This window comes from Pediculus humanus, genomic scaffold (genome assembly GCF_000006295.1).
Source record: "Pediculus humanus corporis 1103172108279 genomic scaffold, whole genome shotgun sequence".
Lineage (NCBI taxonomy): Eukaryota > Metazoa > Arthropoda > Insecta > Psocodea > Pediculidae > Pediculus > Pediculus humanus.
This window is the reverse complement of record NW_002987848.1, coordinates 805,599-824,598: the sequence shown is the minus strand read 5'-3', so window position 1 is coordinate 824,598 and position 19,000 is coordinate 805,599. Positions and strand designations below refer to the sequence as shown.

The 19,000-nt window shown below is 27.3% G+C and overlaps 5 protein-coding genes across 5 annotated transcripts; 2 read left to right on the top strand and 3 right to left on the bottom strand.

The window, feature by feature from the left end:
* Positions 1-4,325: 4,325 nt before the first annotated feature.
* Positions 4,326-5,918, top strand: Phum_PHUM509580 (zinc finger protein, putative; the record flags this gene model as incomplete). Its single annotated transcript, XM_002431016.1, has 5 exons — positions 4,326-4,505; positions 4,695-4,846; positions 4,929-5,089; positions 5,178-5,543; positions 5,641-5,918. The coding sequence occupies 5 exons, from the start codon at positions 4,326-4,328 to the stop codon at positions 5,916-5,918; spliced, it is 1,137 nt and encodes a 378-aa protein (XP_002431061.1).
* A 1,775-nt stretch (positions 5,919-7,693) lies between these two features.
* On the bottom strand, positions 7,694-9,094 carry Phum_PHUM509570 (uncharacterized protein; the record flags this gene model as incomplete). Its single annotated transcript, XM_002431015.1, has 4 exons — positions 7,694-7,850; positions 7,931-8,195; positions 8,278-8,800; positions 9,023-9,094. The coding sequence occupies 4 exons, from the start codon at positions 9,092-9,094 to the stop codon at positions 7,694-7,696; spliced, it is 1,017 nt and encodes a 338-aa protein (XP_002431060.1).
* Positions 9,095-10,487: 1,393 nt separating this feature from the next.
* Phum_PHUM509560 (40S ribosomal protein S3a, putative) lies at positions 10,488-12,980 on the bottom strand (the record flags this gene model as incomplete). The annotated part of the gene is made up of 8 exons (XM_002431014.1): positions 10,488-10,678; positions 10,781-11,119; positions 11,206-11,502; positions 11,609-11,805; positions 11,879-12,035; positions 12,108-12,463; positions 12,544-12,596; positions 12,738-12,980. The coding sequence occupies 8 exons, from the start codon at positions 12,978-12,980 to the stop codon at positions 10,488-10,490; spliced, it is 1,833 nt and encodes a 610-aa protein (XP_002431059.1).
* Positions 12,981-13,492: 512 nt separating this feature from the next.
* On the bottom strand, positions 13,493-15,594 carry Phum_PHUM509550 (uncharacterized protein; the record flags this gene model as incomplete). Its single annotated transcript, XM_002431013.1, has 3 exons — positions 13,493-13,533; positions 13,949-15,110; positions 15,190-15,594. The coding sequence occupies 3 exons, from the start codon at positions 15,592-15,594 to the stop codon at positions 13,493-13,495; spliced, it is 1,608 nt and encodes a 535-aa protein (XP_002431058.1).
* Positions 15,595-16,676: 1,082 nt separating this feature from the next.
* On the top strand, positions 16,677-18,453 carry Phum_PHUM509540 (uncharacterized protein; the record flags this gene model as incomplete). The annotated part of the gene is made up of 6 exons (XM_002431012.1): positions 16,677-16,688; positions 16,815-16,922; positions 17,002-17,211; positions 17,292-17,819; positions 17,897-18,129; positions 18,258-18,453. 6 exons carry the CDS (start codon positions 16,677-16,679, stop codon positions 18,451-18,453), a joined length of 1,287 nt encoding a protein of 428 aa, XP_002431057.1.
* Positions 18,454-19,000: the final 547 nt, after the last annotated feature.

The following is a 19,000-nucleotide window of genomic DNA, read 5'->3' as shown; positions in this document are numbered from 1 at the left end:
TATTTTTTTAAACCCGCATTAAAAAAAAAAGTTCGATTTAAACGAAAGAGAGAAGGAGAGATAGAGAAAGAGAGAGAGAGAGAGAGAGAGAGAGAGAGAGAGAGAGAGTGAAAATAATAATAATAATAATAATAATATTTTTTATGTGTGTGCAATTGTTATCAAAGAAAGTTTACGTTATCAAAAACGATTTAATTGCAATAATAACACAATTTACGATCAAAGGACAAACCTTATTATTATTATTATTATTATTATTATTATTTTTATCAGATAGAATTTATTTGTAAAAGTATCAATAATATTTTTTTTTTAAATTTTTAATAAAAAAAAAAAAAAACAAAACAGGAAACGAACAACAACAACAACAACAATAAAATCATTAACAAATAAATTTTTTTTTTTTTTTTTTTTTTTCTCGGAAAATGAATAAAGAATACCTATAAATTATTATTATTATTATTATTATTATCGATAAACCTGACACGACTTGTTGGTTTTAATTAAATCAATGAGGTACGTTAAAACACCATGACGACAATGACGATTTATTATTAATAATTAATTATGTATTCTTTATACGATTTTAACCACAACAAACCCATGGGATTTATTATTAAGAAGAAGAAGAAAAAAAACATACAAACGACAATTCACTCAAACGTTTAAATAATAATAATAATAATAATAATAATAATAATAATAATAATAAATAAATAAATAAATAAATAAAACTACTTTAGATTTATCCCAAAAAAAAAAAAAGAAAATAATAATAATAAAAATATGCGAAAGGTGAAGAATCTAATAAAAAAAAAAAAACAACTTATCGTTAATATTTCGTAACCGTTCGTTTATTTATTTATTTTTATTTATTTATTTATTTTATTTATTTATTTTAGTTAAATTTGGGTTATAAATAGTTACGTTCTATGCAATTTTACCCTTTAAAAAAAAAAACCTTGAACTTCATTATTTGTATATGTTTTTAAAAAAATTACATCATTTAAAATAATTACCCTCCCCTATCCCCTCCCTTAAGTCCCTCCTTCCGCGTCCCCATACCTCTCGTTATAATCATTACGATGACATTTTGTTTTTTTTTTTTTTTGTTTAAACAATTTAAGTCGCGGTTAATAATAATAATAATTTACACCCTCACCACGTAATAAATATTACATTTATATTATTATAAATTACCGACGGTGGTAAAATTTATTTTTATTCGTAACGGTCGTTGAATACACGTCGTTAACTAATTCCACGATCGACTCCATTTTAAAAAATTAATAATAATAATAATAATTGTAACGATTATATTATGAATACGTGATTTATGATATAGTTATGACATTAACGTTTTGATAATCATCATCAATAATAATAATAATAATAATAATCAATTACACAATTATAAATAATAATTTAAAATATTAATAATAATAATACAAAATGTGTGTGTACGCGTTTTTAAAAAAAAAAATTCGTTAATGATGTGGAGTGTATTGTTTTTAAACCGGATTATGACGGTTAATTTTCTATATTGTAAATATATAAATAAATATTATTATTATTATAAAAAACAAAATGTCCGCGTGTTTTAACGTTCAAGGTGAATAAAATTTTTTTTATTAGAGTAATAAAAAAAAAGTAATAAAAGTAATAAAATTTAAAAAAAAAAAATTATACTAACGGGTCGTACTTGTAAATTTTTCTCCTCCTTATTTTCGTTTTACTGTCGATTAAACCATTATTATTATTATTATTATTCTTGTAATAAGTTTTATAATTATTTTGATGATTTAATAAAACATTCGTAGAATAATCACCCATTTTAAACTATAATAACGAACGCATTTATAAAAAAAAATTATAAATTAAAACAAACAAACCGAATGAAAAAAAAAAAAAAAAAAAAAAACGCGTCCGTTTAAGTCGGCGCCAAAACTACGAATGACACGTTAAATAACTAACGTATATGTAAAACGACCGGAATCTTTTTTTTTTTTTTTTTTTTTTTAAATAAATTTTAATTTAAACCTTTGGATCTATAGTTTAATATTTTCTACCGTTAATAAATAATAATAATAATAATAAAAATTTAATTAACTTTTTTATCTTGACAAAATAATAATAATAATAATAATAATGTTTTGAAATAAAGAAATGACGTTAAACTTCGTACTACTAACGTTTAGCGAGAAAAAAAAAATGAATCTCGGAGGCTTTGCATTATATCTAAATCTACATTACAATTACCAAGAGTTCCTTTCAAAAAAAAAAAAAAAAAAAAAACAATAGGAGCGTTTTTTTTTTAATTATGCAAAAATACTTTTTAATAATCATTATTATTATGTAAAATAACAAACGTTATGAAATTTAATTTATTTTTTAATAATAATAATAATAATTTAAACACGCAGATTTTATATGTATGAAATCCCTTAATTATTTGCCACCACATGTTTGGCAGCACCGTTCACGACTCGGATGATTAATTTTAAATATACATACATACTTCTTCGCATTTGAAACTTTTTTTTTATGTTTAACTTATGAAAAGGCTAATTCTATCCGAAACTAGCTCCTCGCATGCATTAGAGTCTATTATAATAAAAAAAAAAAATAAAATGGCCGACTTTGCTGGAATACTGTTATATGATTCAATAATATGTCGTTTGTGTGGCATAGAGAATACGGAAGGGATTTATTTATATGACAATGAAAATGATTTAGATTTTAAAGCATTAATTAATAGATATTTGCCAATCGAGGTGAGGGAAATAATTTTTGTATAATAATTATTAAGACATTAAATTGACTTTGGCTCGGGTCTTTGTTTGATTTTCGTAGCAGGAAATTCCGTTACTACTGGAATCAGTTTGTGTATATATTGCTTACTGGTTTGTTGTTGGAAAACAAATACGTTTTTTTTTTTTTTAAATTTCATATTTTTTTTTTTTTTTTTTTTGGGATGAACAAGTTTTTTTTTCCGTTTATCAGATTGAAGATGATGGAAAATTGCCAAGAACAATTTGTCCCGGTTGTAATATACAATTGGAATCGACTATACAATTTTTTGATTTGTTGGTGGAGGGACAGAAAAAAATACGAGAATTATGGAAGTTAGAATTGAATGCGAAAAAAAAATTAGAAAAAGAAAAACAAACTTTGATCGATTCGCTCGATGGAAGTACAAAATTTTCCCTCGTGACAGAAGAAAATGATGAAAATGTTTCAGAAAGTGGCATTTTTATAAAAAGTGAGTGTTGTTTATTAAAACAAATAATACTCATCTTATAATTATTTATTAATTTTTTTAAAATTAGAAATTATTATAATGTAAATGAGTGATGGCGGAAATTTACTTTTAATGTGAATCATACTAATGATAATAATTTTCAAAAGGTTTTACTAAACTGGAAAAATAAATTAATTTTTTGTGTTTTGTAGTTTTGCCAGATGGAACATTTTTCGGCGAAGAACATGAAATGTCTTTAAAAATTAGGGGATTAGATAAGCCAAAGAGAAAAAGAGGTAGACCTAAAAAAGTTAAGAATGAAACAGAAACTGAACAGACAGAACAAGTGTCCGAATCACCCGATGCCGATTTAGCAAAAGAACAAGAAGAAGAAAGCGAATATGATGAAAATGGTAGAAAACGCAGAAGGAGAAAAGTACCTCAAAGATTTATGGAAGCTGTTCAAGGAAAAGAATTAGATAGGATTTTGAGAGAAGAAGGTGCGATAGATGGAAACGAGTCTGATGAAATAGAAGATGAAGAACCGAATACAACTGAAAACATAACCGATTTGAAGGGTGATGTCGGGGAAGAAGTAGCCGGAGGTAATTTACCCCTAAAAGAATTTCTCGAATAGAAATTAGACATTTAACTTGAGTGGTAATTAAAAGATTCTTTTTGTTTATTTAGAAGTCATAGGTCATATTGAAACCCCAGATGGAAATATAGCAGAGCAAATAATTGCTCCTGTAGTCGGAAGAGGCCAATACAGAAGAAAAAATAGAACTAAATTTGTTTGCGATTTTTGTGGGCAATCGTTTAAAGACAGGACAAGATGGATAAGGCATAGGTGTGGAATTTATTTTATTTTTAAAAAACTTTTTATAAATAAAAATATCTAATTGTAATATTGTAATTATAGAATTACTCACAAGGGAATGAAGTTCCTATGTTCTCAAGAATTGTGTCAAAAAAAATTTTCAAGTAGAAATAAATTAAAATTGCATCAAAAAACGACAGGTCACGAGGGAGAAGGTACACGTACATTATTAATAATTAAGTATTATTGTATCAAGATACGGTTATGTTTTCTAATAATAATCGATTCCTATTTTCAGACATAATAGAAAATGATTTGGAAAATTATAAAATGAGAAAATTAAATAAACAAAGGATAGGTTGTAAATATTGTGATAAATTTTTCTCATCGAACCTCATTTTAAGTAAACACATAACAAATGATCATCCTGGAGAAATAAACGATGTGAAAGTTGAAGAGCAAGATGGTGAAAAAATTGAAGGGGAGTCATTAGAAGAAAGTGGGTTTTCCGATTCTTTTAAAGTTTTGTATAACGTGGATAACGAACAGGGAGAAAAAAATGAAAATGAGGAGAAGGAAGAAAAGAAAAAAATTAAAAAGGAAAATTGTGGTAAATTATATTCGTGTGACGAGTGTGACAGAACATTTAATCATCCTAGTTCGTTAATGTATCATAAGGAATCCGTTCACAACGATGGACGAAGATTTGTTTGCAGCAAATGTGGCAAATCCTTTACTCATAAACAATTGCTACAACGACATCAAATGGTACATTCGGATTCAAGGTAAGAATTTAAACATTTTTCCCCTCCCATAATAATATCATAGCAATGATTTTAAAATCAATTAATCGTTAAATGTTTTCAGACCGTTTCCTTGTCCAGATTGTGGTATTCGATTTAAAACAAAATCAAATTTATTTAATCATAAAGTAGTGCACACGGGTGAAAAAAAATTCAGTTGTCAATTATGCAATCAGCAATTTGCTCACAAAACTAGCCTAACTTTACATCTTAGATGGCACAAAGGTAGAGTATGAATGAAAATGACTTTTCAAGAAATTTCATGAAGATGAGGGAAAAAAAAAAAAAAAATTCTATTATTATTATTTTTAAGGTTACAGACCCTTTCAGTGCCCGATATGTCAAAAACGTTTCACTCAAAATGGAAATTTGCGTGAGCACATGAGAATACACTCGGGTACCAAACCCTACGGTTGCGAATATTGTGGAAAACATTTCACGACATCTTCGCAACATAAACTTCACGTGAAAAGGCATACGGGAGATCGTCCTTGGAAATGTAGTCATTGTGGCAAATCTTTTCTACACAAAGACACGTGGAAAACACACGAAAGGCGTCACACTGGGGAAAAACCTTTTCAATGTACATTTTGCATGAGAGGATTTGCCGAGCATTGGTCTCTTAAGAAACACGTTAGGTTACATACCGGCGAAAAGCCTTATAAGTGTTTGACTTGTGGTACGTTATTCGAAATTTAAAAAAAAAAAAATTTGAAATTTCTTACCTTGAGATGCTTTTCAATGCTGATAAATATTTTCGGGCATCCCCCTCGTAGGAAAAGAATTTGCTGATTGTTCGAATTTGACCAAGCATCGAAAAGTTCACAATGGCGGAACCGCACCTAAAATAGACAACACGGTTTGGAGTATAATTAAATCGCATCTTATCGATGGTATAGCACAACCGGAACAACCCGAAGACGTACAACAAATAATTTACGTTACTTACCAAGAAAACGAAGATGCCAATTCTGGAAAAACGTTGCATTTAGTTGAAAACATCCAGAACGAAGCCGACGAGGTATTCACGTCATGCTTTTTTATCACTTATTGAAATGTTTATGTGCTGAAAAAGAAAAAATGAACGTTAATTCAAAATTTTGTACACAGGAAATGAGATTCGAGACTGATAAAGAAATATTAGACGTCAGTGGAGTTACTAACACTCATCAGTCCATAGATTACAAAATGGAGCCGACAGATTCGAGTTTGCAGTCTCACGTGGGAGTCACAGACGAAGAAGGGAATCCGGTTCATTTGGCAATGCCCGATGGTAGAGCCGTGGAAATCGTATCAATGGACACGGATTCTCACGTCGTACAAGTGAAAACCCTTGAAGGACCGAGAGTTTTTATACAGTTACCTAAAAATCAAGAAATATCCGAAGCGGAACTCGTTGAAAAAATACAAGAAGCCGTTTTAGAAGAGTTTCCAAAGCCAAAATTTCAAAAATCTATATTATTACCCGTGAGTCCGTCGCACTTTTATCCTCAAGTCCTTTTTTTTCTCCGATGTTAATAATAATATTATTATCATTTTTGTCTCTCTCTCTTTTTTTTTTTTTTTTACAGAACGTAGTGAGGAGAGAATTAGAAGAGAGCGAGATAGAAGTCAACGGACGAGTATTAACGGAGGAAGACATGTTGAATAACGGTCAGATGATAAACGAAGGCGGTGGAAATATACAACTCGAAGATGATGGCGGGAAATCGTTGGAATTAGTTACCGAATTCGAAATCGATTCGTATAAAAAAATTAACGAATATTTAGCAACCCAGCAATGTTAAATATTTTTTCTCATTTTGAAAACATAATCATCAAAATTTATAATCCGTTTTAAAAAAAAAAATGGTTTTCGATTTGCCAAAACAAAAATTATTTTACGAGTATTTATTATTTATCGATAAGATGTGGGGGGGGGGAGCGAGGGGGGGGGAAACCTATTATATCTTATGTATGTACAAGTGTATGATTTACAATTTCCGTCATTTTTCTATTTTTTATTTTATTATTATTTTTTAGCAGCAGTAGCAGTATGAGCATCATCATATACATAATTTAAAATAAATAAATAAATAAATCGTTCTATGTATAGATAGTTGTAAATTAATTAATTTTTTTTTTTTTTTCGTACGCGCTTTGAATTAATTTAAAATACGCATTCCTTATCGTACTGTGAAATTTTTTTTTTTTTTTTTTTTTATGTAAAATTTTAAGCATAAACGATTTAAATTTAATTATTTAAAAAATTAAATAGTTAATAATTAATTATTTTGATTTAACTAACGAGAGAGAGAGAGAGAGAGAGAGAGAGAAAGATTTTCTTTTTGTGAGTATTTAAACAACAAAAAACAACCGAATGATGTAATTTAATTTAATTTAATGAATCAGTTTTATCGACAATATAATAATAATAATAATAATAATAATAATAATAATTTATATTGTAATTTTTATTTAAAAAAAAAAAAAAAAAAATTGTAAAATTTAAATTTTTATAAATATAATATATATATATAAATTCATATTAAAAGCTTTTTTTTTAAATTTTAAATTAAGCGTAATTTTTATTTATTATTATTATCATTTTTGGTTGTTGTAAAGGCGATTTAAAAAAAACATTTTTTTTTTTTGTTTAAATGCAAAGCATTAAAATGAAATCCGTCGGTAATATATTATTAAATTTAATTTTTATTATATATATATAAATAAAACTTTACATTTAAAATAAAATAAAAATTAAAAAATTTTTATTGCTTGTGTTTAAACGAAGAAGAAGAAGAAGAGAAATAAGGGATTTAATGTATGCGTATAAAAAACGCGGGAATTTCATTTGGTGAGATTAAAATTTTGTGTGTAATCATATTCTATAGTCGGAATAACAGCTTGTACAAATTTAATAAAAATTATTAGATACATGTGAACTCCTAATTCGCTACCACCCTCGACAACACTCTGTATAATTTTTTTCATAACTTCTGCATGCCTGCAATAATGTTTTGAAAAAAATGTAGACAGGGGAAAAAGGAGAAAAATAAAAGAAAAAGATAAAATGTATTTAAATACCTGCATGGATGTACCGATGCCATTGGGGGACCCGGTAAGTGTGGGTGAGTTTCCATTGTGACGGTTTTTTTGGCATGATCTTGACTAACATCTTCATACATTTGATCTACAGTTAATGGCTTTCTATTTTCATCGTAACCAAACAACCAAAGTCTTGGAGTTTGATAATATTTATCATAAGTAATATGTAGATCATATGTTCTCGTTTTCAAAATGTCTCCCGATTCTGTAGAATTAGGACTTGCTACTACTGCAGTTTGTACATCTGCTATACACTGAAAAATAAACATAATATTAATAATGTGATAAATTTTACCTTTATTACTATTGAAAAATCAAAAAAATACAAACCTCATCATCATCATCCATTGGAAATCCTTCTTTTTCAAATTCATCCATATCACATGCTTCATCATCGTCATCATCGTCATCTTCATCATCATCATTGTTATTTTCATTTGTATGGCAATTTTTATCACCTCCTTTATTTTTATCTCCACTGCAATTATTTGACATGTCTCCTCTGATAGGTGAATTTAATGTATTTTCTGTTTGACTTTCAATATTCATTTCAGATACTTTTTCATCGATGACACTCGTGTCGTAATGATGTGTGTCAACCCAACCGTTATCAGCATCATCAGATTCGATAATTTTCTCATTATCTTCACAGTATTCCATTTGTTTACAACGTCTGCTACATGGCACATTTCTTGTAATAAGAAATTGTTTATTTTTAGGAAGGTATGGTTTTGATTTTGTGTCATCTCCCGATGCCCATTGCCATGTTGGACAGTGATGTACTAAATGATCTCCAGCAGCGACAAATTCTTCAGGTGTTAAAACTCCCGTTTCCCGAAATTTTGATTCCTAAAATAACAATAATAATAATAATAATTAAATCAATTAATGTCAAACAAATTTTTATATTAAGAAGACAAAAAATATATTTCAATATGGGTTAATTATTTACTACTAATTTCACAACGACCGTTTAATTTAAAAAATAATTTTTATTTATTTATTTGATGTATAATAAAAAAAAAATAATTTCGTTAAATTGAAAAAAAAAATAATTTTATTAATATTTACCTTTAAAATCGGTGTTAAAAATTCAGCAACTCCTAAGGCAGTGCCTTTTACAGTGTTTAAAACACTTTGCATTTTAAAGATAATAATAATAAAAAAACCGTTTTTATTTTTCCCGAATAAAAAAAAAAACTTACGCGATTGAAAATAATTATTATAAAAAAATTTAAAATATAAAAATCCCGATAAAATAAAAAAAATTTAAATGAAGTCTCTAATAATTTGCATACTTGTCCATAGACTTACACGGCCATTTTAATTGATTAGAAATGACTATGTTAAAAATCGCGTAAATAATATCCTTATCATTTTTTTTTTTTTTTAAATAAAATTTATTTATTCGCACGATTTAAAATTAAAAAAAAAAAAAAAAAGAATAAAATTTAAAAATTTTTTAACGTATTTTTTTTATTTAACAAGTCAATAAAATAAAAGTACGACAGTTACGACAAAGTCACCATAATAATATGATTTAGTGTTGAAATGATTTAAGTACTACGTAAGTCAAAATCAAAATAAGCATCTTAAAAATCAAAAAAAAAAAACCGTTACTTATGAAAAATCTATTTATTTATTTATTTATTTAATATAATTTACATAAAATTAATTAAATAATATATATATTAATAAACATACGCATATATATTTATTTAAAAAAAAGGAAATTAATTTAAAAAAAAAAAAAAATTCAAAATCGATCTAATTAATAATATATATATTTTATAAAAATAAATTTATGTGATTATTTTTAATATATATAAGACTTGATTTCATTTTAATTATTTTTTAATATATATATATATAATATTATAATTAAAACATGATTTCAAAAGGATTCTTGTAGAAAAAACCACAGAAAAAAAACAGAAAAATCTTTTAAGTTTTGTGACGTATAATATTATTATTATTATGTAAAAATAAGTGCAAACTTATACGGTTTATAAAATATCTATATATATTTTACAATAATATTCTTTTTCTTTTCATTTTTACATCTATACAAATATATATTTTTTTTCTTTAAACATGATATATACTCATAACTGATAAAAAACAATTAATACTTTAATTTTTATTAATTTTATTAAATAAATAATAATTTTTATTTGTTATTTAAATATATGTAAGTCTTAAGTACACTTTAACTATGTTTATGAAAAGCTAAATTCAATAGATTATTTATAAATTATTTTCAATTTAAGCATTTATATAATAATAATAAAACTAATTGATTATTTTTTGTTTAAGTACACTCTCTCTCTCTCTCTCTCTCTCTCTCTCTCCCCCTCTCTTTCAAATTAATTCAATAAAAAATTAAGAGACAACTTTTCTTTCTTATTCTAATTATGATAATTCTATACTTTTCTACATATATATAAATATATATCGTTAAATAATAATAATAATAATATCCTAGGTACGTTTTTCATTCAGGTTTGTAAATCAAATTTTTAATTTTTTTTTTGGTTTATCGATACATCATCATGTCCGGACTTTGATACATGCACATGTAAGCATCGGAAAAAAGTCTTTTGGCATGTTCCGGTAAATGTCTTTCGTCTCTCATTTCGCTCAACATTTTACCACCATCTTCCGATAACCAATATGGTAAATTTGGACATGGTACGATTTCCGGTATGTTGTATCCGTACTGCTCGCCTAAATGGGGGGAGAAAAACAAAAAAAATAAAGAAAATTTTAAACTACGATGATTGATGGCTATGCGTCATCAATTATTATTATTATTATTATTAATCTTGCCTTTTCTATCGGCCATGGAATCGAAAAAACACCATGGCGCATCCAATCCGCTTCCGCATTTCACGAATGCCACGTAATGAGATGTTTCGATGCAAACGACGGCAAATAATTCCATGTAAAGTCTCGGTATGATGCAGTGCTCCTGGAGTTCGGAAAATTCAACAGGAACCGTTAGAGCTTTGTAATTGTGACTTATTCGTGAATGATGACCGTGTGCCGTGTCCAAACACGTTTTGCAAAAGGAAATGCTTTCCAATTCGTTTCCGATTCCGGTTTGACCGAAACAATCTTTGCATTCGAACTGTGCGGATTTTCCACAGACCGTACACTGTCTCGGAGCTAAAACAACAAAAAAAAAATAAAATAAAAATATATTAATTCCATGTTGATTTTTCCATTAAAAATATTCCTTGCGAAAAACTCACAATTTTCTATGACGTCAGTCACATCGAGCAATTGCGGGGGTAAAATTTTCGAATACATTTTAAACGATTTTCCAAACCTGGGCATTTGAATTATCAAACAGGGAGGAACTTGTTTCAATTTGATGTCGCTCGTCACGAAACTTTGTTCGAATAATTGTTGAACGGATGGGAAAACCAAACGTTCGTCTTTTTCTACAAACAACTGATAGTGAAAAGCATCTTGACCCGAACTCAATTTCAAAAATGGTTCAGCTTTTAATATTTGCGCCAGGAGAGAATTTAAAAATTCTTCGGGATCTGCAAACAGAGTTGTGTGGGAGGTAGGTCAGTGATCGAATTCGAAAAGAAAACCACCCCCACCCCCACCACCACCACCACCACCACGAATAAGATCGTTCGTTACCTTTTTCTTCGGATGTTAATCCCGAGACCGAACTTAACTTATCTAGTAAAGTTCTCAATTTCATGACTCTATCTGCTCTCACGTAAAAATTTTTACGTAGCGGATTGACAATTTCATCCCTTAAAACTTTCTGGACTTCGCTGTACTGACTCACGTCGTGTTTGGTTGGCGGCCTGTACAGCAAACTGTCGAACACGCTGAAAAATAATAATAATAATAATATTAAACTGACATTTTTTTTTGTAAATTTTAAGCAGACGTTACACTTACCAAGTAAAAGCAAACATTGAAAATAATGTCGCGTCCAAATAACACGAATTGTGATGACCCTGTATCCCTCTATTCTTCCCACAGATCAACCTTAAATCCCCTTTTGCATTTATCGGAGGAATGATCCCTTCGACAATCGGACATTCTATTTGACCATCTGAAAAAAAAAAGAGGAAGAAAATGTAAAAAGAAATCTCTTTATACCCAAAATGATTCCTCTTCTTCTTACAATTAATTTTCGACGGTACGTTTTGCCTATTTTGACAAACGTCTTCGGAAAACCTCGAATCCTTTCTGCATTTGCTCAGTGGAACGAATAAACCTTTTTTCGAATTACATTCGAAATATAATTTGTCGTTGTAGGTTCCATCGGTGAAATCCCCATTTTCCTCTTCCATTTCGACTCCCGCAAAAATACACGTGGGATGACCACGTTCGGGTAACGTACCGATCCACCTTATGACTCCGTAGTGCGGCTCTCCCTTGTACGTCATTTCGACGAGCGAACCTAAACCTAAGTCGTCGAATGAAATGGAACAAGGTACGTTTGAATTATCGTATGCGTTGTTAATACTTTCATTGCTGCTCGAATATTCGGAATAATTTGAATTACATATTCCTGAAGAAAAAAAAAAATATATAATTTTAAATAAATCAGTCGTTACTTTTTAAAGATGGCTTCCTTTTTTTTCTCTCTTACATTTAAAGATCTGATTGACTAATAAATAACAGTTAGTATACAAAGAAGAAGAAATCTGCCACCATATTGAAATAATAATAATAATGATAATGATAACAAACCTTTTTTTATATTTTTTAATTTTTCCATTTGATTTTGTAAATTAATTTCATTATTAACCTGAGACTCCATTGAATATTTATCGTTAGATTGTTTGACTACAGGTACGGTTGAAAGGTTTTTCGAATGATTCGAAGGAGCGGGAATAAGAATATTATCATTATTTATTTTTTCGAAAAAGGGAATATTATGGTTGAAATTTTCATTCGGTAACGGATTAGGCAAAGATTGTTTAAATGATTTATTATGTTCTAAAACAGGTATGGGAATGTAGGAATAATCGAAACCTTTGTAGTAAGCCATTGTTTTGTAAATCCCTTATTTTAATCTCACTCAGAAATTAAATTAACTCAACGGAATACAAATTTTTTTGAACCATGAAAAAACAAGTTTGAATAAAAAAAAACACACAAATAAAAAAAAAATTAGTAATTAAAATATCAAAACGATACAAATTACGAGGCGTATTAATAATAATAATAATAATAATTTTCTAAATATTTAACATGTAAAATTTTTTAAACTCGATTTCTATTTTTAAAGTCCCCCGACTTTAGTCCAAAAAAAATAAGTCACTGCTTTCTAGAACTTTTTATTTTTAAAAAAACGTATTACGAAAAAAAAATGAGGGATTTATAACGATTTTTTAATTAAATAGTTATGAGTAAGTATTTTCACTAAATGAAAAACTAAAAAAAAAAAAAAAAGTGTAAAATAGTTTGAGTGCCTGTCTCGCTTATTTCTCTAGGCCCTTAACTTATTTTTAGTTTTAACACAGCTTAAAAAAAAACGGTTAAATTTTTTTTTTTTTGGGTTCACATAACTTCATCAATTATTTTAATGACATCATATTTCCCTTAATAACATAATGGAAATGAATAAATTACTTATTAATTTAATTTGAATAAAGTTTTCATCGAAACATGAATGGTGATCACTCGAACTTCTGTATCAAGTGGGACAACATTTCAGAGTTAGTCGATATGATGATAGTCAGAATCTGATCATGGGTACTCGATAATGAAAGCACAAAAACCCATTTTGTCTTATTTTACATTAGTTTGTGATAGTGTTTGGGTTTATGTACACTTTAACTGTATTAGTTTTCCTAAGTTGTACTAATAATAAGTTCTCTGGTTTTTTTTTTTTTTATCGATAAATCCCAACAACGATGAAATCATGAGAGATCATCCATTCGTAGAATCAACTCAAACAACATAACAAAGTTCTAAAACGAAATGATTCAAGAAAATGTTTAAAATAAATCTTACCTTTTGGATAAGTTCCATTACAAAAGTCTTCATTTCCTTTACTATAAGAACATTTCAAAACATTTAGGGTATCATCTGTATTCTGTAAAGGTTTTTCATTAATGCTAAATTTAAGTAATTGTTCTTGTTTCGACCAGTCGGGATCTATTAAATCTAATAAATCATTGTTGACGATTCTTTTTTGACCTGGACCGTTAATATGTTTTGTATTGTAGTGTGTTTTTTCATGACTACCATCGACTAAATCATTTTCAACAGAATGACACTGCCTTTGATACAATGATTTTTTCTCACTAGGTTTATAATAATCAAAACTTTTAGAATTTTGATTGAAATGTGTTTCGAAATTTTTAACTTTAGATTCAGAAGACATTTTATTTATCAATTCATCATTTGTCAATGGTGAATCATCGAAAAAATTTGATTTTTCAGAATGTTTCAAGCAATGATGAGAATTTGATTTTATTACTTTGTGTTTTCCTTCGCAACATAATTTACTATTGCAAAAAATATCATCCAATTTAGAACCATTGTAATAATTGTTATTGTTGTTATTGTTATTGTTGTTGTTGTTAATAATATTATTCTTACATTTAAAAGTATCATTATTAGTATTGTTTGTCATGTAATCAGAAAATTTTATCAAAGCAGTCGGAGGAAGAATTAAGTTATGTTGAGGTTTTGTTTTAAATAATTCAATATTATCAACAGTTCCACTCCCTATAGGATTATCAAATTCTACTCCAATTTTAAATGAATTTTTAATATTTCCCATCCATTTGATAGTACCTTTTTCAAATGTGTTTCCATTCAAATACACAACTCTATCTCCCACTGATACTTGGCCATTTGAATCTCCATTTTTTTTCACATTCGAACAAATTAAATTCGATTCTTCTACATTATTAAATGAATAGTTTTTTTTTAAATTGTTCGAATGAATTTCTTTGGAATTATAAATTGAATTTGTGCTAAATAAATCTTCCACATTTTGACAATCTTTATCACTTAGATAATGTCCTTTTTCCTTTAAAAATTTAATATTACTAGGAGAAATTTGATTAATTGCTACAATTACATCACATCCATATGGAAAATCTTTTGAACCTGGTTCGAGTAAAGATATTTTCCTGGTAAAAGCTAATAAATTTTCTTTAGGAACCTGAAAAGAAAAATTCCTTAATTTAACTTTTCAGACCACATTTTAAAACATTACTTTTAAAGTTATAAATTAAAATTACCTCAAGTTTTAAACCGAAATAAATACCAGGTCCTAATCTTAAAATTGAATTTTTAAAAGTTACTATACCATAGCAAATATTCTTATTGTCTGGTCCTAAAACATGAACTCTATGTCCTAAAGAAATATTACTTAAACTTTCAGCAATGCTGTTGTCTATAACGAGGGGTAACCTTGCAGTTTGTTCGACAGGAAATAAAAGATCCAAAAGGTTTTCGGATAAAAATTTCACATCATTTTTTGAACATATTAATTTCACACATTCTATTTGCATATTATTTTTAACAATGTAGAATAAAACGTTTTCTTTATTTATGGAACACACTTTAATAAAAGTACCGATTCTAACGAATTCGACCGATGATTCTCCATCGGAAAATTTACGAGCAATGCAATTTTTACACATGATTCCATAAGAATAAGTGTTTTCACAATTAGACCATTGATCAATGATTCCACTCATTTTTTTTATTAATATTTAATGAATACAATCAATAATATTTTCATTCAAATTTTTAAAAAAAAACTTGTAATAAAATAAAATACTTTTTATTCACGTTAAATGTTTAACAATAACTATTGAATAAACTGTCGATTATCATGTCTGTAATTATTATCAACAAACTTCATTCTATTAAAAATTAGTTAAGTATTATTTTTCAGAGAGCCAATTGAGAATTGACATGTCAAATTTTATTGTACTTTCGTAGTAAAATATATTCGAGTCAAATTTTCATTTTAACATATATTTATAAAATTAACGATTATTTAAAAAAGTTTTTTTTTTTTAAATACGAACTATTATTATATTTAATTAAAAGAACAAGAAAGTGAGCAGCCATTTTTAATTTGACAAACTTAATACTACTGTAAACGATAAAATTCTTATAAAAACGTTAACGATTTCCCTCCCCCTCCCGCCCCTTTTTGACTTTTAAATAAGTTAATTTTTAAAAAAAAATTTTCCATAAAATATATATATTTTTTATTTTTATATAATTAAATAATTAATTTTACATATTTTAAATAAATTTTAATTTTTAAAAATCGAAATAAAGATTTTATTTTGACTAGTTTTCGAATAGCTCCGAGGTTTAAAAATTTTTTTTTGACGGATTGAAAAAACTGATTTTTTTAAAAAAAAAAAAAAAGATTTTAATAAAAGAAATTAAAAAAAAACGTATTAATATAGAAAAAAATGTGAATGAAGACCAAATATATAAAGTGGGAGGTAGGTTTTAACTTTTGATTTTTTTTTTTTACATAAAATAACGAAAAAATTAAACGTATACGTAAATTTCATGAGTACTTTTACATGTACTTTAATAAAATTTGAGTAGTTGAGAAAAAAAAAGGAAAAAAACAACTCGTTTCGTAATATTAAAAGTATTAAATATGTAAAAAAAAACGATTAGATTTTCCCAATTGTATAAAAATGTGAAAATTTTTCAGATTTCGTAGCTTCGTAGAAAATCAATACTTATTTCAATGAAGTCAAAAGTACACATAGATTGTACATATCCCCAGTAAAATTAATTTAACGTTAAGCAAAAAGGCACATAAATTGTCATTCCTGATAATTTTTTTATCAAAAAAAATATAAAATACAATTCCATACTTTTCCAGGTGATAGTTTTAGTTATACTTTCAATTATTCCATGGCCTGGACAAACAGTTTTCAAAATATCATGTCCAAGAGATAGTGCTTCAGTTGTAAGGAAATTAATACAGAGGGTAAGCATTTACAATAAAAAAAAAAAAAAAAAACTTAAAATGACAATTTGAAATAATATTATTCCTTGTGTGTGTGCAGAAATGGATTCCCATATTAGAAAAATATCAAGTGAAAATTCCTGTTGAGTGTCCATTTCATCCCATAAGAGATATATTTGGACCTCAACAAGCAGCCAAACATCAATTTCGTTCTTCGCAATGGAGTTGCGGGTTTTGCGGAAAATCATTCTACGAAGAAAGATATTTAGAACTTCATTTCGATAACATACATAAAAATCAAATAAATGTGGTTTGTAATAAAAAAAAAAAAAAAACCATGAGAAAAAACATAAAACATAAAAATTAAATAAAATTATGTTTTGTTCGTAGGCTGAAGATGCAGTTTGTTTGGCAGATTATTGCGACATAATGCGTTGTGAAGTATTAGTAACTCAGGAAATAAAGAACAAACATTTAAACGGAAAAGGTCAAATGAATACGGATATAGAAATATGGAGAGAAGCAACAGTTTATAAGACAGCATTGACATTATCCAGTCCACGGGAATTAGTTAGAGTAACGCCAAAAGATGATAAAACACAGGGGAAAAAATTCAAATCGACAACATTTTCATCGCCGCCGCCGCCATCATCATCATCATCATCATCATCTTCGGCCGATACGAGATGTTCAAAAGTTACGGAAAAAAAAGGAAAGTCTGATAGCGATAAGAATAATAATTCTCCAGATACTGGAGATGGAGATATGAATAATACAAAAGATACATGCGATAATAATAACAACCTCGTCGATTCTGCACTACCTCCATCGGATAAAAAAGGAAAAATTCAAGAATTTCAAAAACTCAAAACAAATTGCCAACCGGAAGAATTATTAAAATTAAAACAAAGATGCGAAGTAAGCCAAATAATTAATTGTAAAAATAAAAATAAAAAAAAAGAAAACTTACTTGAGAAAATCCATAAAATTTCCAGGTTCTTGTACAAGACTGCATTGCGGGACTTTTAACCAATTTATCAATGGAAGAATACAAAGATGTCGAAGAAGAATTAAATAAAGCCGTCTGCTGGTATTTAACATGCGAACGTTATTGGGAAGATTCATTTGAAGAAATTCGTCCCTTTCCATGGGGTCTTGTTTTTGTTTTCATTATGGTTCTTTCATTAGGAATATGTTTAGTGTATTATATAATATGGGTATTATTCGAGTGAGTACCTGCAAACAAACAAACAAAAACAACAAATTAAAAACATACAGAGAGAGAGAGAGAGAGAGAGAAAATTTAACCCTTATTTAAATTAATCAATGATTAATAATTAGTTTTTTAATTTCCAGTGGTAAAGATGGAAGCATTTCGAGTCAAGGGGTGAGTGGGAAAACAACCCCATCACATTATATAAATTCAAGAACTTTATCCCCTTATTCGGAAGAATATTTTCCCTCGCCCGATATGGGAGATTTAGCACAGAACGAACGTTATATATATGTAACATATCCGCCGGAACTTAAAAGGAGACTTTTAGAAAGGTAACAACAACAACAACAAATCCCACGTGTATTATTATTATTATTATTATTATTATTATTAACTTATTTAAATTATTTAAATATTATATTTTTAGTTGCTACAACCGAACGACAAGATTGTGATGATTATTTATAACAACAACAAACAACAACCATCAACAACTTTTAAAATTTTTTTTTTTTTAAATTAACCAGTTATGGACCAATTTTTTTCTTTTTGCAATTTAAAATAATAATAATAATAATAAATAGAATGAATATAAGCTTGGTAAAAAAAAAAATTAATAAATAAGCTTTAAATTCAGTCAATTACATGAGCAATTTATCGCGAAAAAAAAAAAAAAAAGAGCAGCACATATATTTTATACTACATAAAACCATCAGTATTAATGATAATAATAATAATGATGATTAATTAAATAAAATGTTTTAATTAAATTTAATAAAAAAAAATTTTGCACAAATATTAAAAATTTTATATACGGTTTATATATTTATATATAAATTTTCTATAGAATCAAAGCTTAATAAATTAATTTTTTTTTTAATAG